Source organism: Syngnathus scovelli, chromosome 11, assembly GCF_024217435.2.
Source record: "Syngnathus scovelli strain Florida chromosome 11, RoL_Ssco_1.2, whole genome shotgun sequence".
NCBI classification, from domain to species: domain Eukaryota; kingdom Metazoa; phylum Chordata; class Actinopteri; order Syngnathiformes; family Syngnathidae; genus Syngnathus; species Syngnathus scovelli.
The window spans coordinates 13,597,116-13,617,449 of NC_090857.1; the positions used below are offsets into that span (position 1 = coordinate 13,597,116).

Consider the following 20,334-nt stretch of genomic DNA (forward strand, 5'->3'; position numbering starts at 1 on the left):
TATTCCAATCGGACACTAAGGAGGAAGGCTTGGTTTCAGTGCACAGGAGGAAGATGAAGACGGCTCTTTTTGTACTTTTACTGGTATGTTTTTTTTAACCAGCCCTGTTCGTGCTGTGCTACCGTGTTGCTGCTGTGTAACCGCCGCCATTACCGCCGCGTCTCAGTGACTTTGCTGTGTTAATTCCGTGTTGTTGTAGTATTACTGCCGCGTCACAGGCAGTGTTTGGAAAGAAATGTTAAGGTATGTTATTAAAGCTTTAAAAAAAACTTTGTGTCCAGTCTTTCTTTGCTAATAACTCGCGTGCACACTTCCGCGTTGCTGCGGTACTACTGCTGCGTCACAGGCAATGTTTAGAAAGACATGTTCAAGTATGTTATTAAAACGTTAAAAAGGCTTTCTATGTACTGTCTTTCTTTGTAAAAAACTCGTGTGCAAGTGCGGCTTATATTCCGGTGCGCCTTATGTAAGAAAAAAAAAGAAATATCCCTGAATTTTAGCTGGTGCGGCTTATAATCCGGTGCGGTTTATAGTCCGGCAATTACGGTATGCGATACCAGCGTTGGATTTTATTGATAAAGTGACAACTCCAATTGTGATTATTCCAGGGTGTCAGTGCTTGGTGTAGCCATTGAGTGTCTGGTGATTTACAGGAGCTCGATGCTGAGGTGGGTTGGTGAGCCACAAATTGTACTAAAGTAAGAGTATTGTTACTTTAGAAGAAATGGAAATTACTCAAGTAAGAGTTAGGCAATATTTGGGGGAAAGCAAGTCAAGTACTGAGTAGTTTTTGAATGTTTGTTTTTTAATGGAAGTCTCATAGAGACAAAAATAGCAAATGTAGATATTGCTCAACAGTATCACTTTGAAAAGTTTGCTCCCATGTGCGCTGCAGAGACTTTGCTGTGCAGTCGGTCACGCGACGGCTCGGAGCCACGTGATGCGTACGGGTGGCAAAACTGGCAATCAAGGAATAAAAGCAGTTAGCAAAATGGAGCTCAATGTGACGGTTGAAGTCTGCCAAGTCCTCGGCCTGGAACTCTTCAAACGACTCAAGTATACACAGAGCCTTACTGACGATATGCAGATGCCGGCATTGGTGGCATTCCTTATTGTTGTTAGCGTTCCCGCCAAAGGTCAGGCCACGTTGACGTCTTTGAGGCCAACTGTTCATCTCAAGCACTTATCATTTTTCCTTGGGAAGTTCCCTTGCTACCCAGATGGTGATTTTAGGCCGCAGTGAGCCTGCCTCCCAGGGCATGCTTTCCGTTGCTTTCAAAGCTTTTTTGTTTTGATTTGACTCGCTTTGTTCAGTGCGAGGCTGATGGAGCAAGACATCTCATAACGCGCAAGTGTTACCACCGGCACGTGATGTGTGTGGCCAGAGCTGCCAGTCGCGACTGCACAGAAAAAAGACGCCAGCGCTGTGATAGCAAGTCGACTTTTATTATGGAAAGCAAACAAAGCTTGTTATTATTGCAAAACAATTCGCTCAAACGTTCAAAGGAAGAGAGAAGAAGCACAATCTATCGAAAACGCTTGTCTAACGACAACAAACACTATTGTCATCGTCTTTGCGCTTGGAGACCAATTGTCAAAGAAAGCAAATTTGTATCAAAAGTCCTAAAAAAGATGAAGACTTTACCTGTCAACGTGTAAAGTACAAAAATATTTGCGAGCCCAAACGTCATCATCATCATCTTAGCACCCGTGAATGACGCTGGTTCATGTTTGTGATGTCTTTTTTTGAACATTTGTCTGTTAAACAAATGCACGTTCAAGCGTGACACACGGTCCATGTTGAAAATATGTCGGGATTGCGGAGGCAGTAATGAGGCGTTCTCATAACCACCTGCTACCTCCCTCCCCCCACGCATGGTACCTTGCTGTTAGGAAGCACCTGCAAAGAAAAAAGGCTGGCAAAAAGGTGAAAAGCAAAACGCCGGTGAAGGTCGGGAGTGCGGGGTCACCCGACGACACCAGTAGTCCTGCCAAAGGACACCGCCTCCCCCGGTGGCCCCTTAGGGCGGCACGTAAGGTGGCGGCGAGCGGTACGGGGTCATGTTCTTGGGGCGTGAGCCATTGCCCTCCGAGGGTGAGGCGAAGGGCGGCGGCGGCTGGTAGGGTGGGGCGTTGGGGTCGTGGTCTCGGAGTGCTGCGTACTCGCCTGGTGGCCGGTGGTCGAGGGGCGCCGTCGAGGGCGGGCCGGCCTCGGGGTACTCAGGAGGCGGCAGGGGCGGCTTCTCCTCCAGCAAGATGAGTGGGGCGCCGGATGAGGGCAGCGGCGGCTTGGAGTCGTCCAGCTCGTCGGCAAAGATGATGGGCACGCCCTTCTTAATGAAAGTGGCCTGGTCCTCCAGGGTCAGTTTGCCCTTGCGCTTCTTTCGGTAGCAAACGGTGGCCACCAGTCCGGCCAACAGCAAGACGGCCGCCACAACCACCGCGGGTATGACAGTGTGCAGGTAGACGTCGTCGGCGCTTTCCCGCCCCGTCCCCGGGGCCGGACTGACGGCAGCACCGACGGGCGGCGCCGTCTCGCCCGGCGGGATGAAGGAGAAGGCCCGGCAGGCGGCCTGCCCTTTGGCCGTGATGCCCAGGGGTCGGAAGTCGGGCTCCATCGCACGGCGAAGGTTGGGTGTGGGCCTGCCGTCGGCGTCACCCAGCATCCGGCTCAGGCTCACAATATCCTCCTTGGGGCAGGGCGCGTGCGGGAGGCTGCTGTTGGTCCACTCCACCAGGATGGAGCCCTTGCTGATATTCCTCAGGCTCACCGTGCTGCTGTTGCGCTCCCCCATGGCGTAGGCCAGCTTCCGCACCAGGAGGATCTTCTTGTGGATGTCGTTGGTGACCCGACGCGGTTCTCCCTCCAGTCGGGCCACAAACACCACGGGACTCTTGTCATTGGCGGGCCAGCGGCTCACGCGGACCTCGATGGCGTCAATGGCGCTCAGGCCTCCTTTGTCGGTGGCCTGCATGAAGTACTCATGCTTGCCAGCGTGATGCGCGTCGGGTAGCCCATAGAGGAGTTGGCTGGTGCTGTCGGGAGGAGAAGACCACTCAGTTAGTCACCGTGCGGGACACCCAATTGAGAGCGTGCACCGAGCGCAACCGGCGGGCGGTGTGGCATAGCCATCAGCCTATCAGAAGCTTGCAACTGGCAGTGCAACAAAAGCGTCCTCGCTTTAGTCTGACGAGAGCTGCATCAAATTCAGCCAGGATTTATGTACGCCGCCGATGAGAACAAATGCCGCCCGCTCTGGTTCTCCCTTGAGGGAAGGGATCAGCCCTTTTCAAAGGGAAACCTTTCCCCAGGGAAGTGGCTGCATTTTGAGCTACTCTTTTCCGTTCATCAAATTGAATTGTCCCCTTGTCACAAGCAGTGGCCATTCATTAAAATGAATCAAATTGGACTGAATAAGGACTCCAGGGGCAGGTCTTAAGAAATGGCAAAAAAAAAATGCATCAACGACAAGAGCCGCTGCAAATGTCGGATTTTAGCAGCCCTTTGCGACGGCCGGCCCCGTCCGCTGGCAACTCCCGAAATTGAGTGAGTGAGGGCTTTCTCTCCTGCCAGTCACGAGCGAGTGAGAGATAAAAGCGAAGCGGCACCTGTTGAACTGGATCCAGGAAGCTTCTCCCACCACTTCATTGGGGCTCTTCCTCAAGCTCAGCCGCAGCTTGTCGGTGGTTCCGTCTTCTTTGTCGAAGAAAGTGTCCGAAGGGATCTTGACCTCAAAGTAGGTTCCTACCAGAGCGTTCACCTGGTCGATGGGGTTACGCAAAACCGGCTTTTCATTGTACGCATCTGACAGCGAAGGTTTTGTGGGCGAGGACGCCTTGGGCTGGTGGGGTGCCACCGTGGTCTTGGGCCGTTTGGGCTTCCTGGTGGCCTTGCGTGTTGGCGCGGGCGGCGTGACAGTGGCTTCCACGTAGATGGGCCGGGTGGCGGTCGGCTCAACGGCGCTCTCCATCGCCTTGGTGGGTCGAGGCGGTTCCGGGGTGGGCGTGGAAGCCACCGTGTCCCGAACTCGAATGGTCGGTTTTCCCGGCAACGGGACTGGACCCCGCACGGGTGGCGCCGAGCTTTGTGGGGGTGTCGCAATGGACAGCGACGATAGCGTCGTGATGACACGAACGGGTGGCTCCTCCGCCGAGGAAGGCGGCAGTGATGTCAGGGCCGGCGTGGGCGTGTTGCTCAGTTGGCGCCCAACGCGCTTGGCCAAGCGAGGCTTTTTGTTGGCCACATGCCAGCCCACCACGGGGTACCCCAGCTTCGCTGACATGATGCCTCCCTTGGCCGGACCCTCGACGCCGGCCAGGTTAGGTACACTGCTCTGGTCTAGCTGGCAGCCGAGCTTCCACGAAAGCAGAGCCCCGTTCTCCACCACCTGCAAAGACAAACGAGGATCATCGTTGTTACCACCGGGCTCGCCGTTCTCTCGGGAGCCCCAGGCTCAAGCAGCCAAATCCAACCTCTTTTGATTGGCTCAACCGCAAAAATCCCTGCCAAAACCTCGAGAGGTTTGTTACTGACTTCAGATGGCCCAAGACGGCAGCAAAGCACTTCTTTTCTCTCTGGCAAGGCTATGGCCCGAGCTCATGATTCTCCTTCCTTCAGTTCAACGTCATGGCGGCTTGGCCCCAAGTGAAATGGTGAGGCCAGACATGGCTTTGGTCTGAGCACAAAAATATTTGCCACACAATCTCGATGCTGTTACGACAGATGGCGGGTGTAGTTGTGAGGGAAGGCAGAGCCATTTTACTGGTGGACGCTGCAGTGCGAGTGAGCCAGCCTGATGTTGGCGATTTGAAATGACATGCGAGGCAGTAGCAAAATAGCCACATCTTTGAGCCAGTTGAGAAAAGCTGCACCAACTGTGGTCTTGCTCTCAATGCTGTGCACTTGTCCAAAAAGCTGTGAGCTTCCTTCTGCTGCTTTGCGGCTGATAGAAGATCACTTTGCCTCGTCCAGGCCCTATTTGGGCCAAGTCACAGACCAGAACCCTCGCTCATTCCGACAGCTGCGTCGTCAGACTGACCTTCTTGGCGTTTCCCGGTCCCGCCATGAAGGCGGACATGTCGAAGAGCCTGTTGTCGACGACGGGGTCAAGCCTCATGAGGGGGAGCTCCACCCCTGAGAAGCTCCTCATGTCGTCCAGCAGCGCCACCCTCTGGCGGGAGCTCATCTTGGTCAAGTCAGCATCCAGGATGACCGTCAGCATGGTGACTGATTGGTCCGGGCTGCACGACCACTCGGTGCCCGCTCCGTTGGCAGCCAAGGGATCCTGGGGACCCACCTCAATGAAGAGGACCTCCGAGAAAGAAAGCGACTCGTTGGACACGCCGACCGAGATCTCATAGGTGCCTTTGTCCTCATCTAGCGGCAGGCCCCACAGTGTCCTGCAGGTGGCATCCCAGTGTAGCCAGGACGGAAGGACGTCTGTGCCGGACTCGGAGATCTGAAAAGAGTTAACACTTTATCAGCATCATGCATCCATCCGTCCGTCCGTCCGTCCATCCATCCATCCATCCATCACAAACATCCACATCATGGCACAAACAAAGGACACCCAGGTTCCCATGGAGACAGACAAACTGCACATAACATCATCAGGTCAACAGTCATGGAGAATATGAGCTGTCGGTCAAGAGGCAAGGGGCGTGGTCTGAGTAACATTATTGTCATCATCCTTCCCTTTCTTCCAGTTTTGTGCGTGTGTGAGATTACAGGGAGCGCCCAAACACATGAACATGCATGCGAGCGAGCGCAGTTGCTATATAATTACGCTCGCTGATGGCCGAGAGCTTTTTAAAGACACGCGAGTGCGGTCTTAACGGCGCTTTTTGCTTTTGCCATCATTGCTTTGAGCAACATGGCGACCGACCTTCAGGGGGAGCTTGTCCATCCGGCCAGGCAATCGGATGCTGAAGACTCGCCCCACCGCAGCCCAGGCGTTGGGCAAGCGGTGGCGGGCGGTGGGCGCAGCGGCGTGCAAGTCCCGCAGGAGCGACGAGCTCATGGACGCCTCCAGCCGACTGGGCGCCGCTTCGCTCATGGACACCTCCAGCCGGCCGGGCGCCACATCCGCCCCGGCCCCGCCCACCGCCGCCACCAGCAGGGCCGCCAGCCCGGCCCACATCCCGACTGCACCCAGGCGAAGCATACTCCTCACGCAGGGGGAGGGGCTTACACCCCGCAGCAAAGCGCTCGACTGGCTCCTCCTCTCTGCCTGGTCGCTTCCTTTTGCTCAGCAAGAAGTCATGGCGGGCGACGCCCACGACCTGAGTGGACCACAAGCAACATGAGATGAGGCGTGGCGTCACATGACATTCGCACATGCACACTCGCAGACAATGCGCCCTACAAGCACGCAGCGCCACATACGATCCAGACAAAGCCTCGCACAACATCCCACGCACGAGAGGAAAGGCTGTATGCGCTTCGAGCTTTGAGTGCTGGTCTTTGTCTTTCTAGCTAGTGCGCCTTGGTCTGGCCCCCTCTCCACATTCCTTCCACAAAGTCCCGTTTCACCTTGAGAGCAGCAAAAGGAAAAGTAAAGCTCAAAAGTTGAGGAATTGTCAAGAAGTAATTTTAATCACTTCATTTAATGCCATTAAACCCACTTGAGGCCTCCACAGTGAACGCAAGCCTTCACTCGTGTGTGTGTGCGTGTGTGTGGGTGCGTGCGTGTGTGTGTGCATGTGTTGCTATTCATGCGGCCCACCCTGTGGTGGTGGAAGGCAAAGGTGATAGCTTTTGTGAGCTGTTTGGGGGGTGCAGCGGAGACCCCGTTGACGCACACAAAAGAGATTTGGCTGAAACAACAATAACAAGGACTCCCCAAAAAATCTCAGGGCACAACGCTGCGACAACAAACCTCTGGCTGCGTCTCATCCCAGCCCTGACAAGGACACGTGTGCATTTCAGAGTGCCAGCCAGGACTTGACATGACACATGCCGCCAGCTGCAGCATCTGTCAATCAAGCCACCCTAACTAACACTCCCAAATACTACAGTACATCCCTGCCCCGCCCCCATGAACACACGCACGGGGCCGTTTCAGACGCAACAACCTGTTTTTTCCTGTTTGGTCACATGACACCAAGCTCAGGTCTAATGAGCACTTGGAGGAAGGTGGGGCTAAGTGCGACCTGTGCATCCTCTTTAAAACGCACACGCAGGCGAACGTCGGAGCCGCTGACGTCGAAATGGACTTTTGAGACGTCAAGGTCTGTCCTGCGCCTCGCTTGTTCACGTCCATTCCCGACATTCTAAAAACTCGGATGCAAAGGGGACGTGCGAGCGTCCGCGGGCGTGTTCCAGTAGCTTAGCTACTTTTTGACGTTTGTGCGGTCACCATGGTTACCGGGAAAGCACGCGCGGGAGTTGAAATTCCTCAGCACCTTGACCACGGGCCAGCCGCTCGCCCTCTTTGCAGACGGACCCTCATCGCTTTCTTCGGGTAGTTGCGATTCCCTAACTTTCGGTACTTTCGCAAGTAACGGCTTGGACAATTGCGCTCTGGAGCGGCTTTGACTTTTGACACGGCTAATTTTGGCAACGCCCCTCTCGATGTCATCAGAGGTGCTTTAATTTTTTTTTTTTTAAAAAAACCTCTAGAAGCCAACCTGACTTTGCGACAAACAATTTGCCGGGAAACACCTCTCCAATGGCCGCGTAAGACTTGAGCTCTGCCAGCAGCTGTGTCCTTTGGCTTCCGTCGGCTGCCCCAAGATCCCGTTTTTCATCTGAATCATTTTCTCTTGCCGACACACTCGTGCTCCTGCTCCTTCACCTTCTGACGAGGCGTTCACCCGCGTGTGCATGGAATGAGGTCACGCACCAAGTTTTGACAGACCCCGCAACCCTCCCTACGGACAGAAATAACCCGGCGCGCGCGCACCCAGGTCCCCTTCCACGCACCTGTTCCTTCCGCGACCAAATACACGCACATTGGCTGGCGTGGAAGGCGGGTGGGCGCGTACACGATAGCGAGTTCAGCGTGCACGCGCACAGACCAGCATGAAAGGAGGCTTCCCGCTAAACGTCGCCTTCCTTTCGTGTATGGCGCCGCGTGCGTGCACAAACACTCTCCCTTCCAGTGGTGAGACGCATGCGCAGACACTGACCGCCCTCAACGTTGCTGCTGCCGGACTATGATTCGCCTTTTTTGCTCTTCAGGAAAGGAGGAAGAGAAGAAAAAGATTTCGTGTGCAGTCGTGGCTCTATGGCGTCTCGTAGCGAACCTTCGTTATCCGCTTGGGCTGGCTCGAGCTCGGGGCTTCCTGGCTGCAGCGCGCGTTTGTGAATGTCGGCCGGGCCTGCTCTACAATGGAGCGATACGTGCAGGGGCGGGGATTGAGGCGACAAGGGAGAGAGGGATGGGGAGAGAGGCGGGGCCACCGTGAGGGGCTCCCCCTTAACCCCCCTCCCTTTCTCACTCTCCTTTCTTGACACTTTTTCCACTCTTCCACGTCATGATTTGGACGCTGGGAGCGTACTCACCCCCACATCCTCCCTCCTGTTTTGCACTTTTTATTGAATTTGAATGAACTGTTTAATTCATGAGCAGACCCAGGGTGGCAGTGTCCATACAAAGTGTATTTTTGTATCAAAGGAGAGAGAGAAAGAAATGACACCTTTGCAAAAAGTCGCGGCATCATCACCCAATTGAGCGGAGCTATACTGAATTGAAATGCAATACCGCCAGTCAAATAGTATTGCTTTAAAATTAATCATTCTTGATTCGGGCCTGCTCGGATCAAAGCAACCCAACGGTCGAGTTGCACTTTTTGCTTTAGCTCTTTCAAACATTCTGCTGGGTTCGTTTTGTGTTCGGTGCTCACCCCTAGGCTCGTCTTCATTGAATGCCGACCTCTGATGGCCCCCAAGAGCCCTGCCCACCTGAGCACCCAGCTGTCCTCCGTGTCATTTGGCTTGTTCAAATGTCCAAGTTTTGCTGGCTGTGCAGGCCCACGTGAGGAGTTTGCTTCTTCTCGACTCGTCTGACCTTTGCAGACGAGTCAAAACATCTCTTAATGCTCATCTTGAGGGTCTAACTCTGTCTTGCTGGCACTCCCTCCCCCCTCCCCTTTGCCTTCTATTGTCATGCTCGAACCACCACCACCACCACCCCACCCTCGTCTGTTTATTTTTACACTGTCAGCTGTTCGTCCGTCCTTCCCTCTGTCAGTCGCCTGGCCGGCGACAGATGGGCTATGAATAGAAACCCACAAAATGGAAGATGCGGGTGTTGTTGGGGTGGCAGGGTGGCGGGGCTTGGGGGGTGCATTCCATTTCTCTGGTTACACTTGACTGAGTGCTCTGACCCAACATGGCTGCCACAGGAGATGGAGGACAGAGGGCACGCTTACTTTAGCCATAAAGCTGCTTTTGGCCACAGAGGCAGGCAACTTGCCAGCTAGAAAACGACGCTTCATCGTCGCTGGCAGAAAAACTTCTGCCAAGCCGCTCTCTCTGCGGCACCACCGTCCGTCATTTTTCTTCTTCCTGATACACTGGGTGACCATAAACAACAAGATATCGGAACGGTTTGCAGCCCCAGCTACTACTTTCTGAGTTTTGGCTGGATTCTGTCAGGAAGGCTGATTTACATCCCGAAGCCTCTTTGATATGCCGTCAAAAATGAAAGGAGACTGTGTGGACATGACACATGCAGCCTCAGCAACGTCGGCCATGGAGAGAAAACCACCTTTTGCTGTACCCTTTGCACTTTGCTGAAACTAACATGCAATACCTCAGACACTGTAGGCAAATGTGTGTGTGTGTGTGTGGGGGGGGGGGGGGGGGTGTTCTCCTCTTTGGATTCTTTTTGCATCAATGTACGTACATATGGCCAAATCCCTTGAAACTTTCTTGGCACTGGCATCTGAGTTGACTATGACGATGATTATTGTTGTTTGGCGCACTGCTTTGGCTCACAGGGTAGAGGCTGTGGGTTCCACCCTGGGTCCGGCGGGTCTTCTGCTTGGGAGTTTGCCTGTTCTCCAAGTGCTTGCGTGGGTTTTCGCCGGGTGCTCCAGTTTCCTCCCACATCCCCAAAACATGCGTGCGCGATTGAATGCTCCAAATTGCCTTTAGGTGTGAGTGCGAATGCGGTTGTTTGTTGGTCTCCCTGCAATTGGCCGGCGACCGGTTGTGAGTGCTGACTGCCTGGAGAGCTTTGGGATAGGCTCCAGCGCGCCCTTGTGAGGATGAAGAGGTTTCGAAAATGGATGGATCTGATTATCCATCCATGGTGTTGTTTCTGCCCTTGCTGTTGTTGCCATGACAACTTGTGGTCTGTCAACTCCAGAAAACTGAAAAATGCACCGTTACCCTGTGCAAACCCACCACTGGCCAAATCAACCATATAACACATACGCACACCCGAGTGCATGCGTGTGTGAGAGAAAGAGAGCGAGTCAATGTTGGATGGAAGTTGTAACCCTGTTACCTTGGCAACAGAAGGACGTTGCCCTTGGTTGACCTTGGTGTGGAATTTAAGTGCTTTGTGTGAGAGTCAAAGATGACAAAAGTCACGCTCACACCCTTTGAGACCATTAGGGTCAAAGGTCATTGCACAAAACAGTTTAAGCATCTTTGAAAATGGCAGCCTGCCCCCACGCACGCACACACGCACGCCATTTTCATTGGTGCCACAAATCATGCATGCAAGCGAGTGTTTCTTCCCCATTCCATCCTTCACCCCCACCCATGTGAGTGCGTGTGTGCGCGACCCCCCCCCACACACACACACACACTTGAGTGCTGCCTTTTGGCGTGAGCGCTCAGGAATCCTCTCCACTCTCTTCCTCAAACATGCACGCGCCCTGATTGTGAAAACAAAGAGTGGCAGGACGAGGAAGGAGGAGGAGCAGGAGGAGAACCTAAGCGATACGTTTTAGTTGAGAACAGTTTGTATTTTTAAGCAGAGTGTAAATGTTCAGACTGTGCTTAATGTTGCAGTGGCAGCCAATAACATATTTTTTATTTTTTGGAAACATCTGCTTCACTATGCTGCATGGCAACTTTGAGAGCAAAACGTCTTGGCGGGACGAGACGACTCAAACGTCACAGGAGAAACTGCACAAATTGATCAACTGCTGCAGGTTCTTGGATTTAATTGCCAGGGCGACAGGAGCCGCATCTGCAATACCAAGTGTGTCGTTTGCCGTTGACGTGGTTCTGATTTGCTGCTATGTATTTCTTTCAATTTTCAATTCAACTTGCTTTGCACTACCACCCGCGGCCATGCCGTCGTGAATGTGTGAAGGCTGAGCGTTTGGAGGCCGAGGCTCGGTCGCCATGGTTACACGAGACCGGAAGTCTGTCCGGTTGCAATCCATGCTCGCGTGCGTGCACACGGCCCCTCGCCTTTCTCTTTTGACAGCCGCTTTGGGATGGTCAGTGGTCGACGAACACGCGCAGGACGGAGGAGACGTGAGTACGTAGGTTATTTTCATTTTGAGCGAGGGCAATGTCGATTAGGGACATCGTGACGGGCACTTACCTGCTATTAGCACTTAGCAACGCTAACTGAAAATGGCCTTGTGTTGCGTTCGTGCGACATTTCGGCGCAATCCGATCGTGCACAGTGTTCGGCATGAAAATGAACGGAACGTGACACTGACTTCCTCAATTAATAGTTTTCCTTGCCCTCCTTGGGGTTGTGGTCAAGCCGTCGAGAATATTTGTCAATTGTGAAGCCCTTTGAGACCTTTCTGTGTGAGACATATAGACCTGAATTCACTCAAGCACATTTCTCAAAGTCGTGATTCCATGACTGCAAAACACTGCAAAACGATCAAAGTCGAACATCTTGGACTTGAATGTTATGGCTTTATTTACAAGACAAGACCTAAATCGTGGTCTTTAATCATCCTAACAAGTTTTCACCAAATCTAATACTTTATCTGTTTGCTTCGTTTTTGCTTACCTTAATCAAAATGCTGTGGCATTTTGGGAAAGTTACTGCGTTTGTTGCAATTAGCTCAAAGTACAAACCGGATTCGGTTGAAGTTGGGAAATTGTGTAAAATGTAAATAAAACTAAAATACAACAATTTGAAAATCCTTCTCAACTCATATTCAATTGAATACACTACAAAGACAACATATTTAATGTTCAAACTGATGAACTTAATTATTTTTTGCCAAATACTAATTAACTTAGAATTTCATGGCTGCAACACGTCCAGTAGAAGTTGGCAAAGGTGGGAAGAAATACTGAGAAAAGCGCATCAAACACTTATTTGGAACATCCCACATGTGATCAGGCTAATTGGGAACAGGTGGGTACCATGATTGGGTATAAAGGGAGCCTCCCCAAACATGCTCAATCATTCACAAACAAGGATGGGGCGACGTTCACCACTTTGTCCACAACTGTGTGAGAAAATAGTTGAACAGTTTAAGAATGTTTCTCAAAGCAAAAATGCAAGGCGTTTAGGGATTTCAACATATACGGTCCATAATATCATCAAAAGGTTCAGAGAATCTGGTGAAGTCACTGCACGTAAGCGCCACAGCCAGAAACCAAGACTGAATGACCGTGACCGTCGATCCCTCAGACGGCACTGCCTTAAAAACCGACGTGTGTGTAAAGAATATCACCAAATGGGCTCAGGAAAACTTCAGAAAACCACTGTCAGTAAATACAGTTCATCACTACATCAGTAAGTGCGTGTTAAAACTCTACCATGCAAAGCAAAAGCCGTTTATGAACAAAATCCAGAAACGCCACCGTGCTCTCTGGGCCCGACCGAGCTCATGTAAAATGGACTGATGCACAATGGAAAAGTGTTTTGTGGTCTGATGAGTCCACTTTTCAAATTGTTTTTGGAAACACTGGACGTCGTGTCCTCCAGACAAAAAAGGAAGCGGCCCATTCGGACTGTTATCAACGCAAAGTTCAGAAGCCAGCATCTGTGATGGTATGGGGGTGCATTAGTTCCCATGGCATAGGTGACTTACATTTCTGTGAAGGCAACATAAATGCTGAAAAGTACATACAGATTTTGGAGCAACATATGCTGCCATCCAAGCAACGTCTTTTTCATGGACGCCGCTGCTTATTTCAGCAAGATAATGCCAAGCCACATTCTGCACATGTTACAACAGCGTGGCTTCGAAGTAAAAGAGTCCAGGTTCTCCCCTGGCCCGCTTGCAGTCCAGACCTGTCTACCATTGAAAATGTGTGACGCATTATGAAGCGTAAAATAGGACAGCGAAGAGCCCGGACTGTTGAACATGTAACGAAGTGGTAAACATGCCCTTTCCCAACTTCTACTGCATGTGTTGCAGCCATGAAATTCTAAGTTAATTATTTGAAAAATAAAGTTCATGAGTTTGAGCATTAAATATGTTGTCTTCGTAGTGTATTCAATTGAATATAGGTTGAAAAGGATTTTCAAGTCATTGTATTTTGGTTTTATTTACATTTTACCCAATTTCCAACTTCAAACGATTTCGGTTTGTACATTGGAAGGTATTTACCAGGCCAAAAATGCTTACGGTGCTTACCCTCGTGAGGAGAGGCGCTTTAGAAAGCGAATGGATAGAAAATGTTTTCTCCTTCTTGGCCAGCTCAAGCTTCGGCAGTGTGTATGCTGCGCACCAACATTTCAGGAAGTCCCACGAACGCAACGCCGCTTCCAAGTCTTTCCTCGATAAATGATGGAATTGCAACTTGAATGTCTCACCTTAATATTTGTGTGCTGGCCACTCTGAGAATGGTTGTGATTGTTAGCAGGCAAAGATGAGCGCCAGTGATGTCACGACGGGCGTGGCCTGCGCACTGAAGCCGCCGGTGTTTCTTCACTTTGGAGGCAGCAAGATGCAGACGTCCTGCTCGGGCGTATGCGTAATTGACGCCAGTCTGCCTCCGGGGAAAACCGTCAATGTAGGTCTCCGATGACGAGGAGACTCATGTCGTTGGACTGCTGTTGGCCTCTCACACCTGAAGCTGGAAGCCATCTTGCGTTGAGCTTGCTTATTTTGTCGCTTGGGAAAAAAAAGAGTGCCCTTCTTGCGTTCGACGATGCAGTCGCCACTCACATCGCAATGTCACGACAGCTGTTGCCATAACAAAGCGCTTGACATAAGACAATCCCCCAAAAATGCCCCTTTCTTCTGGTGCATATTAAATACGCTTACAGATATATTCAGCGAGCACATACGTCGTGTCGGCGCTCTCACTGATGACTTGTGTTGCAAGCCTGGAGTCACGGGAAAAGAGCCGACCAGTGGCGGTTCCGACTGCTGACTCGTAGCTGCCGGGTTGACTTTTCACGGCGACTCCGCGTTCGGCTTGACTTCGGTGATGCAGGCTGATGCCGTCGTAGCGCTCGGAGATTGGCATACCTCATGAGAGATGATTTGGATTCACAATCAAAACCAGACCGAACAGAACGCGAAAAGGCCACCAGAGCCACAAATCAATGCATTGGGTAACGCAAGATGGCCACCGATGGCGGTGAGCCATCGGTGTGACGCGTCCAGCTGCTTTGCAGACCTCCGTCATCACGACATCCAATTGAGGCCGACGGGAAGGCTAACATATCGACAATGTTGTCAGATCGAGACCATCACCTTTAAGAATTTCTATACGGCCCTGGTCAGCGTGAGGCTGCGGAAGCGGAGCCCCGACCGGGAGGGGGGGGGGGGCGAGTGGTGCACGGCCCTCAGGGACCGCCCCCTCATGACCAACCCACACGCGGAAAGCGGCGCACAGGGCTACTGCAGCATCGACAGGAAGCAGGTGAGCACGAGCGCCGTACTTGCACCATCTTGTGGCGTCAGTGATGCAACACTGGTGCCGCCCACTGCTGTGACACTGCCGGTTCCGCCTTTGTCTTCAGATGCGAGTGGAGCCGGATGACGTGTCGTCCGTGCGGCTGGTCCTCAAGCAGCCATCGTGCGCCTGGCTGACCTTTGGCGTGGAGGACGTGCGCCTCTTCCCTCGCGCCCAACCCGTACGTACTGGCCACCTCCATGTTTTGCTTGAGACTTTTGGGCTCAAACGGCACCAAAACACCAGCTTCCTTGGTGTGCGTGCACGCACAGCTGAGAGGTTTGCCACGATATTGCAGGAGCCCGTCAGCGAGCTCTCTGATTGGCTGTTGGCTCTGAACCAGGTCGAGCGACGGCCGCCTACTCAGGTACATCGGCCGGCACCGCATCCTTTGCACATTTGGGGGCACCTTGACTTTGGAGCACACCGGCGTGCGAGGTTTTTTGCTCATCAGTTGATCAGAGTTCAGTGATAGACTCAGAGTATGTTGAACCTGCTTTCTTGAATACGCGAGCAGCGCCAGCTTGTTGCTCATTGTGCCATGGACTCCATTGTACACGTCGGGTTGGAAAATTCCCCTCCTCGCTTGTTTCAAGTCAATAAAATATGGAGTGAGGTGGCTTCATCTGGAGCAGGCCTTCCTGCCCGGCTGATAAGTCAAGTGAGCTTGAGCTTGCGAGCTTGTTTGTGGCTCCTGAGTCAGGTGCCCACCGCCCTGCACCGGGTGGATTTGAAAGATCGTGCACCCCGCAGGGCCTGCTGGATGCTGCGTCCGTGTCGTGCCGTCTGCAGCCGATGTGGGCCTTGAGTCAAGTCACCACGCGGAGCAGTCGGAGCCACACCGCCCCCGTCGGACGCTTTGACGTACGCCCAACCGCACGTTGCGCAATTAGCTGATTCTTAATGGTTGCTGTGCGTTTTCTTTTGCAGGTGGACGGCAGTTATGATATAAATTTATTATCCCTGACCTAAAACACAATTTTGGATGTGGAGCTCATGTTTGATGTACTGGACGTGTGCTTTTGCCCAATGGCAATAAAATACAAAGAAAACCAAATCTTGCCTTTTCTTAGCCAGAGCTGCACATGAAATGCGCCCCAGCAAAAAAAGGGTTTGGTGACGCTCTGCCGCCACCTCGGAGGATAAGACTGAGTCATCTCGAATAACTCCACGGCAGTTTGCATTGTGGCTACACGATAGGGAGAAAAATGCAGTTGTTGAATGTTGCCATATGTAACGTACCTAAAGAAATGTCTCGTGAGAAAAAAATTGTGAGAAAAAAAGCAGGGTCAATCTATTCTTGGCTTATTAACCCGAATAACTCGTAAAGAAATTAATCTCTTAGTCTCACTATCAATCTAGAAAAGGTCATCTTGAGAATGGTCACATTGCATCACGTTGTAGCGGCAGCAATATTACATCACATAATTTTGGAATGCTGTTTGAATTGCAAGCCATTTTTCCTATGTTGAAACCAGCCAACAATGTAAAATAATCTTATTGACAAGAGCTGTAATCCAGCCAGCAAAATGAGCTGGGGGGTATTCCACAAAGCAGGTTCAACATACTCTGAGTCTATCACTGAACTCTGAGTTGACTGACTCTGCGGTGAGAGACTGAGTGTTCCGTTCCAGAACAGCTGATCTGAGTTACTTCAATCAACTCTGAGTATGTCAACCTGGAGTTACGCGCGTGCACAACCACTATAAAAAGCGATCATCAATGGAGCCCAGATACCACGACTCACCATGACAACTGAGGAAAAACAGATCACATTATTTTACCTCGATGGAGTTGGAGGTCCTTATGCAGGCCTATGGCGAGTACAAACGTATTTTTCACCGCAAATCTACAGGACTGTCACAGAAAATTAGAATATTTATGATAAAGTTCTTTATTTTCTGCAATGCAATTACAAACACAAAAATGTCATACATTCTGGAGTCATTACAAATCAACTGAAATATTGCAAGCCTTTTATGATCTTAATATTGCTCATTATAGCATACAGCTTAAGAAAACTCATATCCTATCTCAAAATGTGAGAATATCATGAAAAAGTATACTAGTAGGGTATTCAACTAATCACTTGAATCATCTAATTAACTCGAAACAGCTGCAAGGGTTTCCTGAGCCTTGAAAAACACTCAGCTTGGTTCAGTAAACTAAATCACAAGTATGGGGAAGACTGCTGTCCAGAGGACCATCATTGACACCCTCCATCAGGAGGGTAAGACACAAAAAGAAATTAAGAGCAAGCTGTTCACAGAGTGCAGTTTCAAAGCACATCCACAAAAAGTCTGTTGGAAGTGGGAAATGTGCCGGGAAATGCTGCACAACCAAGAGAAATGACCGCAGCCTCAACAGCATTGTGGAGAAGAGTCGCTTCCAGAATTTGGGGGAGCTTCAAAGACAGTGGACTGAAGCGGGAGTCCAGGTATCAAAAGCCACTGTTCACAGACGTGTCCAGGAAATGGGCTACAATAGCCGTATTCCCATGGTCAAGCCACTTCTGAACTCAAGACAACGGAAGAAGCGTCTGACTTGGGCTATGGAGAAGAAGCACTGGACAGTTCCAGAGTGGTCCAAAGTCCTCTTTTCAGACGAAAGCAAATTTTGTATTTCATTTGGAAGTCAAGGCGACAGAGTCTGGAGAAAGGCTGGAGAGGAGCAAAATCCAATTTGCTTGAAATCCTGTGTGAAGTTCCCACAGTCAGCGATGGTTTGGGGAGCCATGTCAGCTGCTGGTGTTTCATCGAGTCCAGAGTAAGTGCAGATTTTAGAGCACTACATACTTCCATCTGCTGAAAAGCTCTATGGTAGGGGTCACCAACCTTCCTTAAACCAAGAGCTACTTCCTGAGTATTGATTAAGGCAAAGGGCTACCAGTTTGAAACACACTTCTGAAATAGCCAATTTGCTCAATTTGGCTTCACTATGTGTTATTATTGTCATTTCCAGTTCACATGTAAGTGTGATTTTAACAAGAATAGCAAAAATACAGTCAAACCTTGGTTTTTGACCACAATCCGTTCCAGAAGGTGGTTCGAGAAGCGAATCGGTCGAATTCCGAATCTATTTTTCCCATTACAAATGGAAAAATTTGTAATCAGTTTCAAGAAAAAAAAGAAAACGCCTTTTTTAAGCATTTTTTCATTTGTGCATATTTGTACGGTCGCGCAACCGCAGCGCACTGGGCGCTCACTGTCGCATTGCTTTAAGAGCGTCTTTGTGTTTTAGGATGGCTTTACTGCTCCCACTTGCTTTCTTTGGAGGCATGATTAGGGGTTAATAACAACGGAGTCAGTCGGCATCTGGGCCATGCGGTCGGGTTTTTTTGGGTCCTCCCTGCTCATCTCGCGAGGTTCGACCTCCGAATTTTGTTCGACAACCAAAGCAAAAAAATTCAAAAATTTTGTTTGAATTCCGATTTGTTCGAGAATCAGGATGTTCGAAAACCGAGGTTTGACTGTAAAATAAATAGATGGCGCTCACTGACAAGTGCCGCTGTTTGAGCTAATTTTAGAATAGTCGTGCGGCCTTCACGGGCGACCTGGTGCCCGCGGGCACCGTGTTGGTGACCCCTGCTCTATGGAGATGATGATTTCATTTTCCAGCATGATCTAGCACCTGCCCACAATGCCAAAACCACTAGTAAATGGTGTACTGACCATGGCATTACTGTTCTTGATTGGCCTGCCAATTCCCCTGACCTGAACCCCATTAGGGAATTTGTGGGGTATTGTGAAGAAGAAGCTAAGAGACACCAGACCCAACAATGCAAATGAGCTAAAGGCCGCTATTGAAGCATCCTAGGCATCCATAACACCTCAGCAATGCCATAGGCTGATTGCCACCATGCCATGCTGCATTGGTTGCAGTAATCCGTGCAAAAGGATTCCCAACAAAGTACTGAGTGCATTAATGGACATTTTCAAATGTTTGATTTTGTTTTGCTGTTATAAATATTTTTTTTTAACTTGGTCTGAGGAAATATTCTAAAATTTTGAGATAGGATATTTAAATTTTCTTAAGCTGTATGCCATAATCTGTCACGCCTTAGCCCCAGCTGTTCCACTAAGTGTCGGTTGTCTTGGTAGGGGTCACCAAGTGTCTGTGTGCTCGCCCCTCCCTTCCTGTGTGCCCATGATGAGTTTGATTATTCCCACCTGCCTCTTGTTACCTGTTGTGTGTATAAGTCCTGTCTGCCCCTCACTCCCGGTCGGATCATTGTTGTGTGTTCATGTCATGATGTCTTTTTGGTTCCTGTTCCTGTCATTGGTGATGTCACCCTGTCCTTTTGTTTCACGTCTTTTTGGTCAGTCTCGTTGTTAGGTTTTGTTAAGTCCTGTCAGTTGCCGAGTCTGTTAGTTTGCGTTCTTCAATAAACCCTGGTTCAAGCTGCACTTGGTCGTCCTGCTCCATTTCCATCCGTTCGTGACAGAATGATCCGACCATCACAGCGACCAGCGCTTGGACCCCCCCTCCACCACCAGCTCCCGTCCGCGATGCCCGATCCATGTTCGTCGTCCGAGCTTGTTCCAGCGCCATGGACTCCGCGGCCGCCGCCGGACCTTGCTCCAGCGACGCCGAAACCGCGGCCGCCATCGGAGTTTTCTCTAAATCATGGACACGGCAAGAGTCGTCTTGACCGTTCAGTACTTAATTGCATCTTATGTTTTGACTAATGCTTGACACCAGTTTTTGACTACTACTGAACGCTCTGCACAGAGGGAAATATTTTGCCTAACAAAGAAAAGATACGGTTGGAAGCATGATTAAACTAAGAATATAATGACGTAAGCAAAAACATGAAGTATCAAAAGCACAAACTTTACATAGTCAGGGAACAGCAATAGATTAATGATGTCACAGCCAAAAGCTAACATAATTTCGTACAAAATGACAAAATTGAAAGAATGAGGTACGACAGTGGATGTCCAAGATTGGAGAAGAATGTTCACAGGAAGGTCACGTGGAGATAAAACCAGCAGGTGCCAGAAGGAGCCGACCAAAGACTCGGCCAAAGATGATCGCCAAGGCCAAAAGACGGGAGGGAACACAACAGCCCCCACCCAAGAACTCGGCCAAAGATGATCGCCAAGGCCGAAAGACAGGATGGAAGACAACCCCCCCACACACACACCAACAGCACCCACACACACCAACAGCCCCCACCTACACACAGAATCGCCCATAACCAGCACCACTCCCATGGAAGCAGACTCTCCTTCGAACTTGCCCCACCCCAAAGACTCATCACCCATCAATCTCGGCCCACAATGTGCTACTGAATATAAGCTGATCAAAGAACCTTGAACATTGCCTTTTCTGAATGGAGACTTTCTGCTCTTGAAGGGCCCAGCGCTGTATTGTACTTTCCTGAAAACAGAGCTTTCTGAACAAGAATTGTGATTGAACTCAACCAACCTGTGTAAGTCTAATTTGTGCTTCAGTGTCTTAGCATTTTCCTAAATCTGAAGAAATCAAACGAGCACGCAGTGAGTAAATTGGATAACAGGTGATTGGCAAAGGCTTTT

General features: G+C 50.5%; 2 protein-coding genes across 16 annotated transcripts; one reads left to right on the forward strand and one right to left on the reverse strand.

Annotated features, from left to right (window-relative positions):
• Positions 1–1,425: 1,425 nt before the first annotated feature.
• On the reverse strand, positions 1,426–9,078 carry LOC125977589 (dystroglycan 1). 12 transcript variants are annotated; one of them, XM_049734319.2, is made up of 7 exons: positions 8,848–9,078; positions 8,248–8,327; positions 8,131–8,176; positions 5,886–6,282; positions 5,040–5,459; positions 3,610–4,388; positions 1,426–3,036 (listed from the first exon to the last, which is right to left on the reverse strand). In XM_049734319.2, exons 4-7 carry the CDS (start codon positions 6,162–6,164, stop codon positions 2,022–2,024), a joined length of 2,493 nt encoding a protein of 830 aa, XP_049590276.1. In that variant the 5' UTR covers positions 6,165–6,282; positions 8,131–8,176; positions 8,248–8,327; positions 8,848–9,078; the 3' UTR covers positions 1,426–2,021. The 12 variants fall into 12 exon arrangements, with proteins under 12 accessions (XP_049590276.1, XP_049590281.1, XP_049590280.1 ...); XM_049734324.2 differs by lacking the exons at positions 8,131–8,176; positions 8,248–8,327 and adding an exon at positions 6,386–6,532; XM_049734323.2 differs by lacking the exon at positions 8,131–8,176.
• Positions 9,079–9,818: 740 nt separating this feature from the next.
• nicn1 (nicolin 1) lies at positions 9,819–15,851 on the forward strand. 4 transcript variants are annotated; one of them, XM_049734365.2, is made up of 7 exons: positions 9,819–11,443; positions 13,751–13,903; positions 14,579–14,761; positions 14,862–14,975; positions 15,093–15,161; positions 15,548–15,658; positions 15,725–15,851. In XM_049734365.2, exons 1-7 carry the CDS (start codon positions 11,309–11,311, stop codon positions 15,764–15,766), a joined length of 807 nt encoding a protein of 268 aa, XP_049590322.1. In that variant the 5' UTR covers positions 9,819–11,308; the 3' UTR covers positions 15,767–15,851. The 4 variants fall into 4 exon arrangements, with proteins under 4 accessions (XP_049590322.1, XP_049590324.1, XP_049590325.1 ...); XM_049734367.2 differs by having other exon boundaries at positions 9,820–11,443; positions 13,754–13,903; XM_049734368.1 differs by having other exon boundaries at positions 11,299–11,447.
• The last annotated feature ends 4,483 nt before the right edge of the window (positions 15,852–20,334 follow it).

What these genes read in the sequence shown, in the direction of transcription:
- LOC125977589 (XM_049734321.2), bottom strand. Translation starts at nt 6,164, where the DNA reads ATGCTTCGCCTGGGTGCAGTCGGGATGTGGGCCGGGCTGGCGGCCCTG. An exon ending in GACCGGGAAACGCCAAGAAG is followed by an intron (nt 4,389 to 5,039) that starts GTCAGTCTGACG and finishes TTGTCTTTGCAG; the next exon opens with GTGGTGGAGAACGGGGCTCT. An exon ending in TCCTGGATCCAGTTCAACAG is followed by an intron (nt 3,037 to 3,609) that starts GTGCCGCTTCGC and finishes TCCTCCCGACAG; the next exon opens with CACCAGCCAACTCCTCTATG.
- nicn1 (XM_049734365.2), top strand. Translation starts at nt 11,309, where the DNA reads ATGGTTACACGAGACCGGAAGTCTGTCCGGTTGCAATCCATGCTCGCG. An exon ending in CTCCGGGGAAAACCGTCAAT is followed by an intron (nt 13,904 to 14,578) that starts GTAGGTCTCCGA and finishes CAATGTTGTCAG; the next exon opens with ATCGAGACCATCACCTTTAA. An exon ending in AGCGACGGCCGCCTACTCAG is followed by an intron (nt 15,162 to 15,547) that starts GTACATCGGCCG and finishes TGCACCCCGCAG; the next exon opens with GGCCTGCTGGATGCTGCGTC.